The following is a 20119-nucleotide window of genomic DNA, read 5'->3' as shown; positions in this document are numbered from 1 at the left end:
GCAGAAATCCTCACTTCACTTCATCGGATAACAGTGTTACCGCTGTGTACTGGTGAGGAGTCCTTGCTTCCCCAATGTTGAAGTATAACACCAAAGAAGCACACCCAGGCAAGGTCAGTGTGGAAAGCACAAGTTTATTAAAGGACAGCAGAAAACACTTCTCCCGGAGGAAGAAGGGGGCCCAAGAGATGGAATCCACACTTGCTGTCTTTAACTTCCAAATGAAGTCCCATTACTTTCTCTACTTTCATTCTTTGACCTGGCTTTTGTCTGTTACTACTCTACTGAAATTTAATATCTACCAGATATCACCTAAAATGCCAATTTCAGAGATTGAACTATTTTCTGGCCTTCCCGCTCACCCTGTACTGGGGATCACATTTAGGGCCCCACACAAGCTAGGCACAAACTCCACCACTGAGCCACATCCCTAGCCCTGGCCATATCTTCAGTGAGTTGTTTGTGACACTGAATACCTTGGACTACTCTTCTCTTACTGAAATGTTCCTCCTCTTGGTTAGGTATAGCAGGTCTCTTCCTAGACTCATTTTCCAGCTAAAAAACTAAGGATAGAGAGCTACTAAAGAGGTGCCAAAAGAGGACAAATTTCTCCCCAGGCTTCTTGAAAGGCAGAGGCAGTCACAGGTTTCCCTACTCTCATAGTCTTGAGCTTCTTTTTGAGTGTGATGTTTTGGAATCCTTGTTGTTCGCAAATTCTTCTTAGGCTTAAGAGGGCCTCACAATGAGAATTTTGTCTTGTTCTACTTTCTTTTTTTTGGTACCAGGGATTGAACTCAGGGGCACTAGACCACTGAGCCACATTCCCAACCCTATTTTGTAGTTTATTTTGAGACAGGGTCTCACTGAGTTGCTTAGTGCCCCGACCCTACTGAGGTTGGCTTTGAACTCGCAATTCTCCTGTCTCAGCCTCCCAAGCCGCTGGGATCACAGGCGTTTGCCACCGCACTGGCTTTTGTTCTACTTTCTAAGAAAATGTTTTTATTTCAGTTTTTCCAGTGTTGATAATCTAATTTGTCTTGAGGTTCTTGGCTGGAACAGGGTCCTAATGAGGACCCTGTCACTGGGTGACGAACAAGGAACTATAACTGACTGGTTATCATCTCTGAGATTGGGAGGAAAGAGTCCCAGAGCCCTTGCTACAGAATTTCTGCTCAGAGGCTCAGAATGTAGCTTTGGGATCAGGCCAGCCAGAGTGGAATCTTGGGACAGTTTCATCTCTGACCATTAGCTCCCTCATGAGACAGATGTATAAATAGAAGTTGACATGGGGAGATTGGTGTAGTTCTGCGATACAGTGCTTGCTTAGCATGCAGGAAGCATTGGATTCTACCCCCAGCTCTGCAAAAGCAAAAAGAACAGTTGCTTGCTTAGGGTGAGGACTTAAGATAAATATACATAATGTGGCAGGCTCTTTGCCCGATACCTAGTAGATACCCAGTAAGTTAGCACCCCCAACTCCAGTAGATATGTCCTCAAATTCGGTTTAACATTTATTTTTGGTGTACTTCCTCATTTGGGTCTCCCAACTTTCCAAACCCACTTGGAATTCGCATATGCCAATTTTTCATCATCATTCTATTCAGGAAGAAACTGAGGACAAGAGGATGAGTAACTGGATTCAGAATGGCCGCCAATTCGAGCGGCTTGGTTCTTGGCTCTGCTGGCAGTTGAGCCGGCTTTGAGACTGCCGCTCCCGCAGGCTCCCGCAGACCTCGCTCTCTCATCTGCGCCAGGCCGCTCAGCGCCATCTTTGAGCCTGGCATCCGTGCTCACTTCCGTACTTCATTTTGTTCAAGAGTGGCTGCGCCTGCCCCAAGATGTCCCTTTTGGGAACAGGATATCCAAAACCAACCACACTTGTCGCGCCAGCTGAGAAGAATTACCCTTTTTTTTTTTTCTGCTAGCCGCAGGGAAGTCGCTGTGACCAATCCAAAAATGGCGCCATCAGTTTCACCTCCCCTGTTTTCCGCTCCCGGAAGCGCGGGGATCGAAGGTCATTCCGACTGCGCCGGCGCGAGAGGGAGGGATCGTTACCACGGCAACGCGCGAATAGTTCGGGCCGCTGCTCCGGGCGGGAAGCGGGGAGCCGCGGTGCTGGCGACAGGCGGGGCTGCGAGCGTCGAGGGGCCCGGGCGCCCGGGGCCGCTGCAGGACGAGACCCTGGGCGTGGCGTCGGTGCCCTCGCAATGGAGGGGCGTCCAGGGCATCCGCGGGGAGACGGTGAGGGCGCGGACCCCACGCCGGGCGACGCGGGCGGGAAGGCCGGGGCGGAATGCGACCCCCAGAGTTTCTGACGTCCCACCGTTTTGTTTTTATATTTTAATCCTCAAAAACTGACCGGGGGATGCTCCTGGACCAGTCTTTCATTGAAAACAAGAACTTAACAAAACTCCAAGGATCCTACGTTTTGAAGGGTTTTGCGCAAATGACGATGTTGAAGCATTTCAAACTTTTTATTTTCTTTCTTTTTTTTTTTCTTCTTCTTTTTTTAAAAATACCAAACTGCATGTTAATGTCTAGATAAATTGGTCTTCTAGTTGTTTAATCAAAAGCACACAAAACGGGCTCTCTGTTGAGCTGAGGGCTGGGCGCAGACTTGGACCGCTTGACGCGAGCAGGAGCTGTTCTTGCACCTGGGATCCTCAGCGAAGGAGACAGATCTCTCTTGGATTTTTCGTGGGGCGGTTGCAGAGAATATAACATACACCATTTATGTAATAAATAAGTTATGTTAGAAGGTGAACAGTGCCATGGACAAAAAACAGCGACTAAGGGACTGCTGGGGAGCGGGAGGGTGGGTTGCAGAATGAGTGACACTGAGCAAAGACTCACAGGAAAGTCAGCCAGTGTATGTACTGGGATGAAGCAGAGCAAGCAGAACAAATGACAAAAGCAAAAGGCCTGAGGTGTTGATTGATCTGTTTTAGGAAAAAATGGGGCTGGGAGTACTAAGGGAAGGAGAGAGTGGTCCTAGGTGAGGTCAGAGAGGGTAAGTAGGGCCATGGAGATCATTCTAAAGATATATATATATTTTTTTTAAAAATATTTATTTATTTTAGTTTTCGGCGGACACAACATCTTTGTTTGTATGTGGTGCTGAGGATCGAACCCGGGCCGCACGCATGCCAGGCGAGCGCGCTACCGCTTGAGCCACATCCCCAGCCCAAGATATATATTTTCTTTTTTTTTAATTTATTTATTTTTTTTTAGTTTTCCGCGAACACAACATCTTTGTATGTGGTGCTGAGAATCGAACCCAGGCCGCACGCATGCCAGGCAAGCGCGCTACCGATTGAGCCACATCCCCAGCCCTTCTTTTTTTCTTAATGTTTATTTTTTAGTTGGACACAATACCTCGATTTTATTTTATTTATTTTTATGTGGTGCTGAGGATTGAACCCAGGGCCTTGCATGTGCTAGGCAAGCGCTCTACTGCTGAGCCAAAACCCCAGCCCTGTATATTTTCTTTTTTTTTAATTATTTTTTTAGTTGTAGTTGGAAACAATACCTTTATTTCACTTATTTATTCTTATATGGTGCTGAGGATCCAACCCAGGGTCTTGCATGTGCGAGGCGAGTGCTCTACTGCCAAGCCACAACCCCAGCCCCTATTTTCTTTTTTAAAATCTATTTTTTTAGTTGTAGTTGGACACAATATCTTTATTTATTTATTTATTTATTTTTGGTATCAGGGATTGAACTCAGGGGCTCTCAACCATTGAGTCACATTCCCAGATCTATTTTGTATTTTATTTACAGACAGGGTCTCACTGAGCTGCTTAGCACCTCACTAAATATCTGAGGCTGGCTTTGAACTCGTGATCATCCTGTCTCAGCCTCCCAAGCTGCCGGGATTACAGGCCTGTGTCACCATGTCTGGCTTCTTTCTTTATTTTTTTTTTGTATGTGGTGCTAAGGATTGAACCTAGGGCTTGCACACACTAGGTGATCACTCTACCACTGAGCCACAACCCCAGCCCAGGAGGTAGATTTTTCATTTGAATGAAAATGAGCTGGTTTGCAGGGTGCTGCATGTTTCCCAGAAGAAAAAAACTTAGATTGTTGAATCTGCAGATAGTGTAGATCCTTACCAATACCAGTAGGGTTTCCGTGAACTTGTCTTCTTGACTGATGCCTAAAGATCTGCAGGTGTCAAGTCAGACTCTGCTCTGGCTTCCAAGCTTTCTACTGTGCCATGCTGGGTAGGAATGGTTCTAGTTAAAAGCAAAGGCCATGGTCATTTTAGTTCAATTTGCCCATCCAATTCATAGGTAAATGTATGATTCATGTACTGACCTTTTCAAAATACTCAAAATAGCTTTTGCTTGCTGATGATTCAGATTTTAGAAGATTCCAGGTTGGGAATCATTTATTCAGTCTAACACCTTTTTTTTTTTTTTTTTCAGATAATGAGATTGAGGCTTGTTAATTTTCTTGTAGATAGAGTGTGTGGTACACACTTGTAATTCAAGCTATTGGGATGACTGAGGCAGGAGGAGTGCAAGTTTGAGGCCAGCCTGGGCAACTTAGCAAAACTTTTGTTTCATAATAAAAAAGCCTGCAAGGTGGCTTAGTGGCACAGCTCTTGTCTAGGATGCATGAGGTCTTGGGTTCAATCCCTGGTATGGCCAAAAAGTTTTAAGTGACCCTGACACTTGGGGTGTAAAGACTTGCCTCTCTACCATCTGTAGCCTGGAAGGGAGCTGGGCAGTAGGGTCACAAGTTTGAGGTCAGTTTCAGGGACCAAGAAAACCTCAAAGGGCTTGGGGCATGGCTCAGGGGTAAAGCACCTGGGTTCCATCCCTAATAGCAAAGAAAAAGAAAGGTTTGCATTTATGAGGGTGATTCCCTTGATTCCCTTGAGTCACAGCTGTCCTCTCCTGTCCTATTGAAGATTATCATGTTTTACAAATGCTGCAAGCGTCAGAAAAAGTTGTTAGTTGCTTTTTTCCAAATTAAGGTTTTTTTTTGTTTTTTTTGTCTATAACAGTGAATTATGTCCAAAATTTAGAAAAAATCTGGATAGGCAAAAAAATAAATAAATAAAAATCACTCCATCCATTTTATTTGTCCTATTTTTGGCCCATCTTCCCGCTACCTTCCCTTTTTGATGGAATTATACTGCTCTTTTTCTTTTTTTTTTTTTTTTGAAACTGGGCATTGACCCTGGGGTCTCATGCATGCTAGGCATGCACTTTATTATTATTATTTTGTTTTAAGAGAGAGAGAATTTTTTTATATATATAGTTTTAGTTTTAGTTTTCTGCGGACACAACATTTTTGTTTGCATGTGGTGCTGAGGTTCGAATCCGGGCCAGGCGAGCGCGCTACCGCTTGAGCCACATCCCCAGCCCTAGCACTTTATTATTGAACTAAATTCCTAGCCTTGTGCATAGTATTTTTTTTTTTTTTGGTACTGGGGATTGAACTCGGGCACTCAACCACTGAGACCCATCTCAGTTCTATTTTGTATTTTATTTAGAGACAGGGTCTCACTGAGTTGCTCAGCACCTTGCCTTTGCTGAAGCTGTCTTTGAACTCACAATCCTCCTGTCTCAGCCTCCTAAGATGCTGGGATCACAGGTGTGTGCCACTGTGTGTGCCTGGCCTTTGTGCATAGTATTTTGTGAATGCATTTTTTCCATTTACTACATCCTGACATTTTATGTGTTTAAAAAATTTTGTGGGGAATTCTGGGGATATAGTTAGTTCAGTGATGGAAGACTTGCCTAGCATGTGGAAAGCCTGGGTTCAAACCCCAATGTTGCAAGAAATAAAAAGTAAAATAGTTTTTTTTTTTTTTTTGTACCAGGGATTGAATCCAAGGGCCCTTAACTGTCCCAGCCTTTTTAAAAAATTTTATTTCGAAACAGGGTCTCGCTGAATTGCTTAGGACCTCAATAAATTGCTGAGGCTGGCTTTGAACTTGCCTCAGCCTCCCAAGCCTCTGAGATTACAGGTGTGTGCCACCATGTCCAGCCTTAATTTTTACTTATTATCAATTAATTCTGTAATGAGTTGTAACTAAATCTTTGCATGTTTTTTTTAATACTTTTATTTTTAATTTTTTTATTTTTATGTGGTGCCAGGGATCGAACCCATGCCTCATGCATGCTAGGCAAGCATTCTACCCCTGAACCACAACCCCGGCCCTGTTTTTTTTTTAATTTGCTATGTTCCTCTGGAAAAAGTCGAACTTCACTCTTTGGTTGGTTGGTTTATGTAGAAGTGCAATACCAAAACGTACTTCTATGTTTTAGTTATAGGTTTTTTTGTTTTGGTGATACTGGGGATTGAACCCAGCGTACTCTGCTACTGAACTACATTCCCCAGCCCTTTTATTTATTTATTTAATTTTAGTTTGAGGTAGATCTAGTTAAGTTGCCAAGGTTGGTGTCAAATTTGTGATCCTGCCTTAGCCTTCTAAATACCTGGGATTACACGTGTGTACCACCATGGCTGACTCAGTAATAAATTTTAAAAAATGTTAATAGTCTGGCTTTTCTTACCCTATCCTGATATGTTCACAGGTGGACAAGTCCTGAGCCTTGGTTTGAGGTGAAATTTGAGGGTGCAGATTCTTACAAGGGGCTTGGGCCTGGGCCAGTCATGTGATGGCTCCTCTGCAAAGTATTAGTCTTTCTTGTGGGATTAAATGAGATTGCTGGTCAGCAAGCAGTTTGAAGGCACAGTCCTGATCTTATGAAGGGGCTTCTGAGTGTCTGAACTGGAGGGCTCCTAACCAATCCCTCACTTTTTCAGTGTGGCTAATGAGGGCAGGCCCTGGAGAGTTCTGGAAAACACACCTGTGTTCAACCTGCAGTGATTCTTTTAGCTTGGCTGATAAGTGAGCGGCCCGGGAAACTGGTTTTATAAAAGCTCCTGAAGTGATTTTAATGTGTAGCAAAAGTTGAGAACTACTAACTTAATGCATCCTACTAGCCAAAGCATGATTGAGATTCTGTTGGGGGGCTGGGGATGTGGCTCAAGCGGTAGTGCGCTCGGCCTGGCATGCGTGCGGCCTGGGTTCGATCCTCAGCACCACCTACAAACAAAGATGTTGTGTCCGCTGAGAACTAAAAAATAAATATTAAAAAAAAAATTCTCTCTCTCTCACTCTCTTAAAAAAAAAAAAGAAAGAAAAAAAAGAAGGAAAGTTTAAAAAAAAAAAAAGAGAGATTCTGTTGGATTGTGCAGTGCCTTAAAAAAAAATGGAGGCCAAGACAGGAGGATTTTGAGTTCAAGGCCAGCCTCAGCAACTGTGAAGCTCAAAGCAACTCATTGAGACCCTGTTTAAAAATAAAAAATTAAAAGGACTAGGGGTGTAGCTTAATGGTAAAGCATACTTGGGTTCAATCCCTGGTTCTAAAAAAAAAAAAGTTATGTGGTAAAATACACATAACACTTTTTAAAATTTTTTTATTTTTATCTTTTTTTAAAGAGAGAGAGAGAGAATTTTTAAAAAATATTTTATTTTTTAGTTTTCAGCAGACACAACAACTTTGTTTGTGGTGCTGAGGATCGAACCCGGGCTGCACGCACATCAGGAGAGCGTGCTACTGCTTGAGCCACATCCCCAGTCCCTTTATTTTTATTTTTAATATTTTTGGTTGTAAATGGATACAATACCGTTATTTATTTATTTTTATGTGGTGTGGAGGATTGAACCCAGTTGCCTCACACATGCTAGGTAAGTGCTCTACCACTGAGCCACAACCCCAGCCCTAAAATTTTCTATTCCTTTTTTTTTTTTTTTTGCTACTGGGAATTGAACTCTTGTGTTTTATTTACAGACAGGGTTTTACTGAGTTGCTTAGCGCCTCACCTTTGCTGAGACTAACTTTGAACTTGAGATCTTCCTGCCTCAGCTTCCCAAGCTGCTGGGTGTGCGCCACCATGCCCATGCCAAATTTTTTATTCTTATTTTTTTGAGATGGGGTTCTAGCTATGTTGTGTAGGCTGGCTCCAAACTCCTGGACTCAAGTGATCCTCCCACCTCAGCTTCCTGAGTAGTCTGGACTACAGGTGCTGCTAAGCCTGGCTTTTTTTTTTTTTTTAATAAAAATATTTTTTAGTTGTAGTTGACACAATACCTTTATTTTACTTATTTAATATTTTATGTGGTGCTGAGGATCGAACCCAGGGCCTCGCACGTGCTAGGCAAGTGCTCTACCATTGAGCTGCAACCCCAGCCCTTAAGCCTGGCTATTTTATTTATTTATTTATTTTAAAATATTTATTTTTTTAGTTCTTCTTCTTCTTCTTTTTTTTTTTTTTGGTGGACACAATATATATCTTTATTTTATTTTTATGTGGTGCTGAGAATGGAACCCATTGCCTCACACATGCCAGGCGAGTGCTCTACCACTTGAGCCACATCCCCAGCCCCTGGCTATTTTAATCATTTAAGTTTATTGTTGATTTTCTTGGTACTAGGGATTGAACCCAGGGCTGCTTTACCACTGAGTCACATCTCCAGCCCTTTTTAATTTTGAAATAGGGTCTCACCAAGTTGCTTAGGTCCTTGCTGAGTTGTTGAGGCTAGCTTTGAACTTGTGGTCCTCCTGCCTTAATCTCCTGAGCCACTGGGATTACAGGTGTGTGCCACTGAGCCCGACTGTCTTCATCAGTTTTAAGTATTCTCTTAAGGGGTCAAGGGCCTTCAGGATGCAGCTGTTCCCACTTTGTCCCTCCAGGGCTTTTCTTCCTCATTGGGGTGTATCTTGGACTGACAGGTGGTCTCCCAGGGCTAACTCAACTCCCTGCAGGGGGCAGTGGGTCTCTTCTGTTACCCAGAGGCTCCCAGAAAGTGGTGAACTGAAACACTTCCTCCCCGGGGGCAGGCCTGGGCTGCTCAGGAATGGCTCTGGGGCTTGGTTAAGGAGGCCCTCCCTCATCCTGGCTTCCTGCAGCTTTGGCCTGTTTGGGTTCTGCAGTGTCTGGCACCCCCTGCTGGAGTCTGTCTATTTTTAAGATGGGGTTTGTGGCTTCAGGGAGAATTAAATCCTGGGTTCTCAACATTTTTTAAAAAAATATTTTGTTTTTTTAGTTGTAGTTGGACACAATACCTTTATTTTATTTTTATGTGGCGCTGAGGATCGAACCCAGGGCCCTGCACATGCTAGGTGAGCGCTCTACCGCTGAGCTACAATCCCAGCTCCCGTTCTCAACATTTTTGAGTGTCTACAGATTTTATTGTATTTTGAGACAGGGTCTTGCTGAGTTGCTGAGGCTGGCCTTGAACTTGTGATCCTTCTGCCTCAGTCTTTTGAGGATCTGGGATTACAAGTGTGTATACCAGAGCTGCTGTGCTTGGCTAGACTGTTTGTTTTTTTTTTTCCCTGCGGGGAGCAGTTACCAAAGATTGAACTCAGAGGCACTCAACCACTGAGCCCATCCCCAGCCCTATTTTGTATTTTATTTAGAGACAGGGTCTCACTGAGGTGGTTAGAGCCTCCCAGTTGCTAAGGCTGGACTTGTGATCCTCCTGCCTCAGCCTCCTCTGAGCACAGTCCTTATCTACCTGAGGTTTTTGTTTGCTGGTGCTGGAATCCAGGGCCTTTCACATCAGGCAGGCACTCCGCCTCAGGAAGGCGCTCTGCGGCTGAGCCACATGCATCCCTTTTCTACCTAAGACTTTGCTCTGGCCCCTTTGCCCCAGCCCAGAACTGTTCCCCGCAGCTCCGCCTGGTAGCTCAGCTTGGCAGCTCCTGCTCCTTCACATCTCAGCGCAAGCACAGCGCCCAAAGCCTCCTGCTCCCACCAACCTGTTCAGACAGCTTCCCCCACTATCCCCCAGATCTCAGTACCTCTGTGTGCACTGAGCTCTATTTGCTTTTGGGGACGTTTCCATGTTGTTACTTGTCCTTCCTACTCCTGTGAAAGTGCCTGGGACACAGGGTCTTGCATATTGTCTCCTGCTCTGTGCTGAGTACCCAGATGGGGCCAGGCTCTAGATGCGCAGTGAGTGGGTTTTTTTTTTTTTTTTAATTCTTTTTTTGTAGTTGGAAATGGACAGCATAGCTTTTTTATTTTTATTTTTATTCATTTTATATGGGGGATTGAACTCAGGGGCCTTTGACCACTGAGCCACATCCCCAGCCCTATTTTGTAATTTTTATTTAGAAACAGGGTCTCAGTGAGTTGCCTCACTGTTGCTAAGGCTGGCTTTGAACTTGAGATCCTCCTGCCTCAGCCTCCCCAGCCGTTGGGATTACTGGCATGCACCACTGTGCCTGGCTGCATACCTTTATTTTATTTGTATCTGGTGCTAAGGATCGAACCTTAGCACCTCACACATGCTCAGCAAGTGTTTTACCACCCAGTCACAACCCCAGCCCGTGTTCTGTGTGCTGATTCATTCTAAGGGCTGAGGATACTGAAACTGATCAGACTGGTCTTCTGGTGGTAGGCCCGGCTGACCAGGAGACACGGAGCAGTGTGGAGGGAGAGGAGGGCATCCCTGCTGAGTTTGCTGATTCTAAGGAGAGCTGCCGGCTTGGCCAGCCCCCTTCCTTCAGTAAGATGGGCCTGGCCTGCCTCTGAGCCCACTGAGCCTGTGTGGGGGCCCTGTGAGCAGAGCCTCAGTGGACGACATGATTGCAGCAGTTACTACCCACAGACTCCATGTGTGTGTAGGAGAGGGAGGCTGGCCTCTGCTCTGATGTGCTATCTGTTCCCAGCCAAATGGCGACAAGGAAGAGGAGACAGGTGGCAGGATGGAGAGCATGGCCACAGGGAGTCCCGCCTGCCTTTCATCAACTAGCTCACCTCAGATATACCTGCTTTCCTTGGTCACTTGGGTGTAAGGCATCCTTCAGGAGGGCCCTTGCCAGTGGAGAGAGCGAGCCTGTGTCAGTGGGGTGACCTGAGGTGCTTGCCACAGCTGCTGCTAGCGCTGAAATGATGTGGTTCTCGAAGCTTTTGGCATCTTCAGAAAGGGCACTCCTGCCTCTGAATGAAAGTCCTGGGACAGGCTCCCACTGGCCAGCTTGGGTCACGTGGCCACCCCTGGCCAATCACTGGCCAGGGAAGTGCTCTGATTAGCTGCCTGAAGGTCATGTATTTCAGGGAACATAGGGTGGGGGGTCATCTCCAACGCTAGCCACACAGTGGGCTCCCCCTAAGAAAGGGACTAGTTACAAGAGGAGGGGGATATACTGGGCACAAAAATGATTAGAGGCCCGGGACCTGGAGAGGCGAGGGCGCTGGGTAGTGATGCTCATTTGCTCTGTGCCTTAGAAGGGTTGCCAGACGGCCAGCATTGCCACTGCCGACGCATCCGTCCAGGCCCGGAAGCAGGCAGATGCCCAGGTGCAGACGGAGGCCCCCGTGCCAGTGACTGTGCTGCCCATGTCCCAGCATGACACCTCACGGCTGGCAGCGTTTCTCCGGAGGGTGGAGGCCATGGTCATCCGAGAACTAAACAAGAACTGGCAGAGCCATGCCTTTGATGGCTTCGAGGTGAACTGGACTGAACCACAGCAGACGGTAGGGCTGGTGGGCCTGGGCTGCGCCCCTGCATGTAGTCCCCTCAGCGGGTTTTAGGTCTTGAGTAGTGGCACCCAGTAGCAATAGTACTGGTAGCAGCCCGTGTTCACCAAGCGCTTTCTCCAGGTGCTACAATTTTGTTTTTTGCTACTGGGGATTGAGCCCTGGGTGCTCTGCCAAGTGCTACAACCCCAGCTTTTTTAGGTTTTATTTTGAGATAGGGTCTCGCGAAGTTACTGAGGGCGTAGCTAAATTGCTGAGGCTGACCTGGAACTTGTGATGCTCCTGCCTCAGTCTCCCGAATTGCTGGGATTACAGGTGTGTGCCACCATATCCAGCCTGAACCAAGTTTTTTTTAAGACTAAATCATTGAGCCTTTGATGATACCCTTGGAATAGGTGCCATCAGCCTCTTTCCACTTTCTGGCTGGGGAAATGGACACCAGAGGGCAGCCGCTTTTCAGGATGAACCGACCTGTCAGTTTCATTCCCTAGGACCTCCTCCTTCCCTCCCCTGCATCCCCCCCCCCCCCCCCCCACCCCCTTCCTGTTCTCCACTGGCCTCCCTTCTTCCCTTTCTTTTTGTTTTTCTGCATGGTTGCTTAGCTGACTTTAATCACATGACATACAGCCCCTAAACTTGATATTGTTATGCAAAATATGTAGATTCATATATATTTTTTTGTACTGAGGGCTGAACCCAGGGATACTCCACCACTCAGCCACCACCTCAGCCCTATATTTTATTCTGGGACAGGCTAGAATGTGTAGCAAAAGTTGGGAACTACTAACTACATGTTCCCCTCCTGAGCTGTTGGGATTACAGCTGTGTGCCGCTGTGCCCAGCTTGAATACTATTTTATTTATTTATTTTAAACTGTTTGGATTTTTAAAAATATTTTTTTGTTGTTGTTGTAGTTGGATACAATACCTTTATTTTATTTGTTTTATTTTTATGTGGTGCTGAGGATCTAACCCAATGCCTCACACTTGCTAGGCAAGCGCTTACCATTGAGCCACAACCCTAGCCCAAATACTCTCTGTTTTAAATATAAAATAAGCAAGACATGTGAAAACAGGTAAATTTCCATTAAATAAATGAAACTTTAAAAGAGAAAAAAAAATTTTTTTAAAATATTTATTTATTTTTTAGTTCTTGGCGGACACAACATCTTTGTATGTGGTGCTGAGGATCAAACCTGGGCCGCACGCATGCCAGGCGAGCGCACTACCGCTTGAGCCACATCTCCAGCCCCAAAAGAGAAAATTTTTGAGCTGGGGCTGTGGCTCAGCGGTAGCGCACTTGCCTGGCATGTGTGAGGCACTAGGTTCGATTCTCAGTACCACATAAAAATAAATAAATTAATTAAATATAGGTCTAGCAACAATTAAAATAATATTTAAAAAATAAAGAGAGAAAAATTTTCTTTCCATGTCATTTGAAGAAGGAAAATTATCATTTTAAACAATATTCAAGTTCATTAAACAAAAAAAGTATTATAAAATGATTAACTTTCATCAGCTTCAAGGTTTATGTTGCTGCCAAATTTTGAATATAACTGAACTTTCAAATCTGCTAACACGCATTGAATTGAATCCAATCCGGATTCCAAGGCATCAGTTTCTTCTTGCAAATTTTTCTTTGCTTCCTCTAAATTCCTGTGATTCTTTTTGAGAATTGCTAATGAAAACATCCCCAATTTGATAAGGTATCATTAAGTGGTCATTCTCTGCACACATAATGTCCTCACAGGAATCTTCTAAATTTTCCAGTTATTTCTTCTGTTAGCTCTGTGATTCTGCTCATATTCTGTGTAATCTGTTTATCTTTTGCTGATCTTCAAAAATAATATTGGCATTTGTAGCTGCCTTCTTCATTGTGGCCGCCATCTTGAAACCACACCATCCAGCCCCTTCTTCCCTTTCTTAAAACTATCTAATCCATTTTTCTTTTTTTGTGTGTGTGTGCCAGGGATTGAACTCAGGGGCACTCAACCACCGAGCCACATCCCCAGCCCTATTTTGTATTTTATTTAGAGACAGGGTCTCACTGAGGTGCTTAGTGTCTTGCCATTGCTGAGGCTGGCTTTGAACTCTCGATCCTCCTGCTTCAGCCTCCGGAGCCACTGGGATTATAGGTGTGCGTCACCATGCCCAACTAAAAGTTTATCTAATTTGTTAAGTCTAAACACCTTATTTAGATATTTCTGTGTGTGTGAGGAAGGAGGCAGAGTCTCAAGTATGCTAAATCTGAGCTATCACTGAGCTGCACCCTAGTTATCTAATTTTTATTTACATTGTTTTTTGTTGTGCTAGGAACCAAACCCAGGGTCTCCCACATGGTAGGCAAATCTCTACCACTTATATCCCCAGCCTGATGTCTAATTTTTTGTTTATTCTTTTTTTTGTGGTGATGGGGATTGAACCCAGGGCCTATGCATGTGAGGCAAGCACTCTGCCACTTGAGCTGTGTCCCCAGCCCCTAATTTTTAATTATAATTCTTTTCTGACCTTGAAAGCAATGCCTGTCATCATGGCCAACTCAGTCGTTGCAGAAATGCGGAACGTGCTGGGTGCAGACAGTGCAAGGTGGCACTGGCTCACAGATCCCTGGAGTTTCTTCTGTGGTACAGTCATGTAGCTTTTCTCTTGTCATCAAGTACCTTTGAAATGTGAGAGCACTTTCTGTTTTGTGTGTGACCCTTTGTTGTGGTTGGGTATGAGATGTGATTTGGTAGGAATGTCTGGAGGAGGAGGGCTGCAGCCTGGTCAGCAGATTAGTCCTTCGATGGACTGATAAGGTGAATGGGTCACTGGTGGTAACTACAGGCAGGCGGGGCACGTCTTTGCAGACTGTGTCCTCCTTGCCTTCCGCCATGACATCCCGCCTCATGTCAGGTCCAGAGCATTGAAGTTGGCCAACCAGGGACTGGACCTCTGAAACTGTGATCCCAAAATAAGCTTTTCCTCTCTAAGTTGCTGTTGTCAGTTATTTTGGTCACATTGACGAAGCGTACACACCCTTCTGGTTCACCAGCGCAGTCCTTTTTTTTTTTTTTTTTAATTTTTTTAGTTGTAGATGGACATAATATCTTGATTTGTATTTGTTTACTTTTATGTGGTGCTGAGGATCAGACCCAGGGCTCACATGTGTGAGGCAGGCACTCCACCACTGAGCCCAGCTCCAGCCCACCAGAGAGGTTCTTGTTGGGGACTTTTGACTTTCTGTCCCACTGTCAGACACACCATCCTATATCTGGGTCTGCTGTTGGTGCACTGTCTAGGCAGCAGCTCCACATCTAGAAATTTGTGTTCCAGGGCTAGGCTGTGGCTCAGTGGTAGAGCACTTGCCTCGAATACATGAGATGTTGGGTTCGATTCTCAGCACCGCAAATAAAGAAAAAATAAAGATTCATCAACACTAAAATAAATAAATTTTTTTAAAATTTGTGTTCCAGTGACTTGTGACCAGGTGGGAGGTTGGGCTGCACCATTTGAACAACTATGGGGTGTGCCAGTTTCCTGATGGCCCCCCAGTGTCGTAGCATTCCCTAACGTGGGGCAGGGGAATGGCTTTAAACCTGGCCATGATCTGGCAAAACTACAGTGAGTCTCTTCCTCTTCTGACTTTTTCTGTTCTTGAGCCAGTTCTTGTTTATTCCCAAAGTGGGTTGGTATTATGACTGTTGTTGGGGCTGGAACCAGGGCCTTTGTGCATGCTGGGCAAGCCTGCAGCCCTTCTTTTTCCTCCCTTTCTCCTTCCCCTCTCTCTCTTTCTCTCTCTTGCCCAGGGGTGCTTAACCACTGAGCCACATTCCCAGCCCTTCTAATTAATTAATTAATTTTTAGCTGTAGGTGGACACAATGTCTTTATTTTTATTTATTTATTTTTATGTGGTGCTGAGGATTGAACCCAGTGCCTCACCTGCTCTAGGTGAGTGCTCTGCCGCTGAACCACAACCCCAGCCCCCTTTTTATTTTTTGAGACAGGGTCTCACTCAATTGCTTAGGGCCTTGCTAAGTGGCTGAGGCTGGCCTGGAACTTGTGATCCTCCTGCCTCAGCCTCCCAAGTCACTGGGGTTATAGGTGTGCACCACTGTGCCAGACCTGTGTACACATTTTTTGCAGTTGGCATCTTTTGTCCCCCTAGGGTCTGTACCCAGGAGTAGAATTTCCAGGATGCATGGCCTTTGGGTGACTCCGCTGTTTTCTGTAGCAGCCACACCACGGCTCTAGCAGTGCATGGGGTGCTCGCTGTAGGGTGTCTTATAGACTTTGTATTTTACACAGGGTAGTGTCCATACCTGGGACCAGGAGGGTGAGAGATGGGAAACTTTTCAGTGGTATTTGTTGGCAATACCTTTGTGACAATCTCCTTTGCTGCTCCAGCATGATGGGCTAAGAAACAAGGGCCTGAGAGAGAGAGAGAGAGAGAGAGAGAACACACTTTGAGGCCAGCCTCAGCAATTTAATAAGGCGCTAAAAAAGCTTGGCAAACATCTGTCTTGGAATGAAAAATAAATAGGATTGGGGATGTAACTCAGTGGTAAATCGCCCCTAAGTTTAATCCCCAGTACCAAAAAATTAAACAACAACAACAACAACAACAAAAAACCCAAAACACAGAACAGAACTGACGATTTGAGCCCTGTTTAGGTGTCTCACTCAGTGATGCGGAGCATGCTCACGTGGTGTGCAGCCGTCCACACCTACCGGCTCCAGGGCTGGAGCGCAGGGCCCTGTGAGTGTGGCCACAGCTCTGTCCTAGAACCAGGGTCAGCCTTGGTTCTCAGGCTTGCCTTCCAGGTTCTGAAGGATCCTGTTAGGAGAGGTCCCAGGGGGAGGTTTCTGTGTTTCTTGAGGCCTGGGAAGTGGACTTGAATAACTTTTAGGGCTTTGGGCTACCCAAACACAGCTGTGATTTTCATTGGTGGCCATGAGACCACGTGCTGGAAGGCTTGGGACTTAGGGTTGGCTTTTCTCTGCAGGTGTCCTGTCTGCACACCCTGGGCTACCCCCCAGCACAAGGGCAGGGTCTGCATGTGACCAGTGTTTCCTGGAATGCCACTGGGTCAGTGCTGGCCTGTGCCTATGGTCGGTGAGTGGCAGCTGAGGCAGGCAGGAGGCCATGAGAGGCCCCAAGCTCAGCCATTCTGGGGTCTCCTTGAGACTGCCCACCCAGGGCTAGCATTGGGTTGGAGGAAAAAGCGGGAGGTGGGGAGCAACGGAGAGCCCATGCCTCAGGCAGTGGTCGTCTGTTCTCACCAGCTGTTTCTCTGGCCTGGTGTCCGCTGTCCAAGGGCCCCATCCTGCCGCTGCACAGGCCTCTCTTCAGTGCCTGGGGACCCTTCCCTGGGTGTCTGGGAGGAACCTGTGCCACTCTGGTACCCAGAGTAGGCTGCCAGGGTGTGGAGGGACACAGGCGAATTTGTTTGGGGTTAGAGTGTGGAGAGGTGAAGGCGGTGACAGGAGCCCTGGGAGCCACTGAGGCACGTCCCTCTGCAGGCTGGATGATGGGGACTGGAGCACTCTCAAGTCCTACGTGTGTGCCTGGAACCTGGACCGGCGAGGCCTGAACCCCCAGCAACCGTCAGCAGTGGTGGAGGTGCCCAGTGCCGTCCTGAGCCTGGCCTTCCACCCCACCCAGCCCTCCCACATTGCAGGTGAGCCCCGCCCATGGCCAACCGCCTCCCCCTGCCAGGCTCTGCCTTGGGCCTGGCTGGGGCCTGGCTGGGCCACCTGGGCTGCCTGACCTGGGTGTAGTCTGGAGTCCGCTGGGCCCTCTGGGGAGACGTGTGGTATGGAACCTGGCGGAAGGGGCATCTCTGGTACAGGAGACACGGCAGCTGTGCAGAGGCAGGATTGGAGGCCCAAAGAGGTTGCACCCTGGGCAGCTCTCAGCTGTGACAGGGGCCAGTGTGTGCTGCTGAGGGTGGGTGATGCTAGGGGGTGGATGGCCAGGTCAGGGCCTCAGCTTGCTGTGGGGCAGGCTCCCTGGGGTACAGTGAGGGGGGACTGAGGATGTCCCCTTTGAGGATTTTCAGGCCGGTAAGCTGGGCTCTGGGGAGTGCCAGGTTGACGCGCAGCCATGGTCCCCACAGGAGGGCTGTATAGTGGCGAGGTGCTGGTGTGGGACCTGAGCCGTTCTGAGGACCCACTGCTCTGGCGCACAGGCCTGACAGATGACTCCCACACGGACCCGGTGTGCCAGGTCAGGGTGCGGGAGGTTGCTGGGCAGGGGGGCAGCGGCTTCCCACCTTCCCTGGGAGGCAGTGGACCTTGAGCAGAGAAGGGAGGTCATAGGGAGTTGGCAGTTGGACAGCTGCCCTGGGTGGTCCCAGAAGCACTTCACCAGTGGGAGTGCCCTGGGGCCTCGTGCTGTTCCCAGCCTTCTAGGCAGGTGCTACACCTGAGTGGCCCAGCGGGCGTTCGGCCTGGGAGGAGCTCGGAACCCTCCACGGCTGCCCCCCTGGCGCGTCTGCCCCCCCCCCCCCCCCCCCCCCCCGCGCCGCCCAGAACTCCTCCCCCGTCCCGTCCCTTTTTCCCCCTGGAAGTGGGCCACTGGGCAAGCTTGTCTTTCCCCACCCTGCCCCCACCCTGTCATCTCAGGTCCTCTGGCTGCAGGAACCTCGGTACAGCCACCGCTTCCGGCTGCTGAGTGCGGCAGGGGACGGGAAGATGCTGCTGTGGCAGGGGGCGGGGGCAGGCCAGCTGCAGCTCACGGAGGGCTTCGCCCTGGTGGCCCAGCAGCTGCCGCGAAGCACCAAGCTGAAGAAGGTAGGCAGCCTGGGGACGTCCCTGAGGGCCTGTGTGCCCTCCTCTTGGCCCACTGCTGTTGGGTCAGTGCGCTCGAGGCCCTCGGCTCTGACCCCGCTGTTGCCACCTCTCCACAGCCTTCCCGGGGTGAGACGGAGGTGGGTGCCACGGCGGTGGCTTTCTCCAGCTTTGACTCCAGCCTTTTCATTGTGGGCACGGAAGGCGGCTTCCCACTCAAGTGTTCCCTGGCGGCAGAAGAGGCGGCCCTCACCCGGCTGCCCAGCTCGGTGCCCCTGCGGGCGCCCGCGCAGTTCACCTTCTCCCCGCACGGGGGCCCTGTCTACTCCGTGAGCTACTCCCCCTTCCACAGGTACGGGAGGCCGGGCCACTGCCCTCCAGCCCACCAGGCCGGGCGACAGCTGCTTCAAGCAACTGCGTTCTGCTGGTTCCCCATTTGAGTCCCAGGAACTGTCCTCTCTGCTAAATCACCTGTTCAGGGAGCCCGGGGGTCTTCGTGAGCTCATGGCTCAGGAAGAGTCTGGTGGCAGGTGCCAGCCCCATACAAGGCCAATTCCCTTATCCCCTCTGCCCTCCATTCCATCTAGGAATCTCTTCCTGAGCGCAGGGACAGACGGCCACATCCACCTGTACTCTGTGCTGCAGGCCCAACCCCTGACCTCACTGCAGCTGTCCCACAAGTATCTTTTTGCTGTGCGCTGGTCCCCTGTGCGCCCCCTGGTTTTTGCAGCTGCTTCTGGGGAAGGTAGGAGAAGTCGACCAAACCTCTAAGTGGTGTTATGGACATAACTGGGACCTGGAATTGTGTTGGGGACATTGCGAGTAGAGTGAGGACAATTATCCTCCCTAAACCCCAACTGTAGCCCACCACAGGGCAGGGGTGGAGCACTGAGCATCTGCAGCAGCCTTGCTCTGGGCTGTGGCTTCTAATGTCCAAACTTCTCCCTGCAGGTGACCTGCAGCTGTTTGATCTCCAGAAAAGCTCCCAGAAACCCACAGTGTCCATTGTGCAGACCCAGGACGGAAGCCCCGTCTACTGTCTGGAATTCAACAGTCAGCAGACCCAGCTCTTGGCTGCTGGTGATGCCAAGGGCACGGTGAAGGTGTGGCAGCTAAGCACTGCCTTCACTGAACAGGGGCCCCGAGAAACAGAAGACCTGGACCAGCTGGCAGCGGAGGTGGCCACCTGAGGGCACAAGGGTCACAGTGGGATGAGGCGGTCGAGCTGTTTCTGGTGTGAGCTGAATAAAGAGGAGCAAAGCGTTCAGGGGGAGAAGTCAAGTCTTTATTTGTCTTTTACATGAAAAGGAAATCATCTGGGGGAGGGAGAGAGCACATGAAAGGAGCGAGCCGGCTGCCTGGACCTTCTATGTCGGAATGCGGGCAGCTGCTCAGACATGGCGCTGGTCCCACAGAAGCCCGGTGATGGTGGCTGGACCAGAAGCGGTTTATTTATTAAAGCACCATTTTTAACTAAGTCTCACCCAAGCTAAGCACAGGCTGTGGTCACACTGGGAAGGAACACTGTCCTCAAGAGCACAGAGGAGTTGACATGCAGCAGGGCCCGGCAGGGCAAGCGGTGGGAGCCGGGCCAGTGGGGAGCAGGGGGTCAGTTCACAAAGAGTGAGCGGGTGAACTCGATGTAGTCGAAGGCGGTGGGGAGCTCGCGGCCCTTGCCGTCCACATAGGGCTTCATGTGGGAGACGCAGTAGTCGGCCTGTTCCCGGGTCAGGTTCTGGAGGGAGACACACATGGGCTCAGCCCACCTGCCAGCCGAAGCTGGGCTGGTCTAGGCAGGGCCAGTTCTGGTTCACACCGAGCTGTGAGTCCCCCA

The 20119-nt window shown here is 48.5% G+C and overlaps 2 protein-coding genes and 1 pseudogene across 7 annotated transcripts in view; 1 reads left to right on the top strand and 2 right to left on the bottom strand.

The window, feature by feature from the left end:
- The first annotated feature begins 1941 nt into the window (after positions 1-1941).
- Positions 1942-19552, top strand: Dync2i2 (dynein 2 intermediate chain 2). The gene is made up of 9 exons (XM_046452048.1): positions 1942-2241; positions 11263-11511; positions 16500-16609; positions 17017-17174; positions 17613-17722; positions 18121-18288; positions 18405-18637; positions 18873-19030; positions 19237-19552. Exons 1-9 carry the CDS (start codon positions 1957-1959, stop codon positions 19473-19475), a joined length of 1710 nt encoding a protein of 569 aa, XP_046308004.1. The 5' UTR covers positions 1942-1956; the 3' UTR covers positions 19476-19552.
- On the bottom strand, positions 12675-15306 carry LOC131424444 (prefoldin subunit 4-like; annotated as a pseudogene).
- The window catches only part of Sptan1 (spectrin alpha, non-erythrocytic 1), a 71176-nt gene continuing 70605 nt past the window's right edge, over positions 19549-20119 (bottom strand). For all 6 annotated transcript variants that reach the window (XM_058581812.1, XM_058581815.1, XM_058581816.1 and 3 more), the window contains one exon: positions 19549-20020. In XM_058581812.1, coding sequence (XP_058437795.1) covers positions 19895-20020 — 126 coding nt within the window. In that variant the 3' untranslated portion in view covers positions 19549-19894. The remainder of the gene's footprint in view (positions 20021-20119) is intronic.

Source organism: Marmota monax, unplaced genomic scaffold, assembly GCF_021218885.2.
Source record: "Marmota monax isolate L192 unplaced genomic scaffold, Marmota_monax_Labrador192_F-V1.1 WCK01_AAM20220418_F8-fsc00020, whole genome shotgun sequence".
Classification (NCBI taxonomy): domain Eukaryota; kingdom Metazoa; phylum Chordata; class Mammalia; order Rodentia; family Sciuridae; genus Marmota; species Marmota monax.
The sequence above is the reverse complement of the archived record's forward strand: the minus strand, read 5'-3'. Positions and strand labels throughout refer to the sequence as shown.

Excerpts from the sequence above, each read along its gene's own strand:
- Dync2i2 (XM_046452048.1), top strand. The coding sequence starts at position 1,957 with ATGGCGCCATCAGTTTCACCTCCCCTGTTTTCCGCTCCCGGAAGCGCG. Across the intron at positions 16,610-17,016 it reads CTGGCCTGTGCCTATGGTCG|GCTGGATGATGGGGACTGGA; the intron begins GTGAGTGGCAGC and ends GTCCCTCTGCAG. Across the intron at positions 17,175-17,612 it reads CCAGCCCTCCCACATTGCAG|GAGGGCTGTATAGTGGCGAG; the intron begins GTGAGCCCCGCC and ends TGGTCCCCACAG.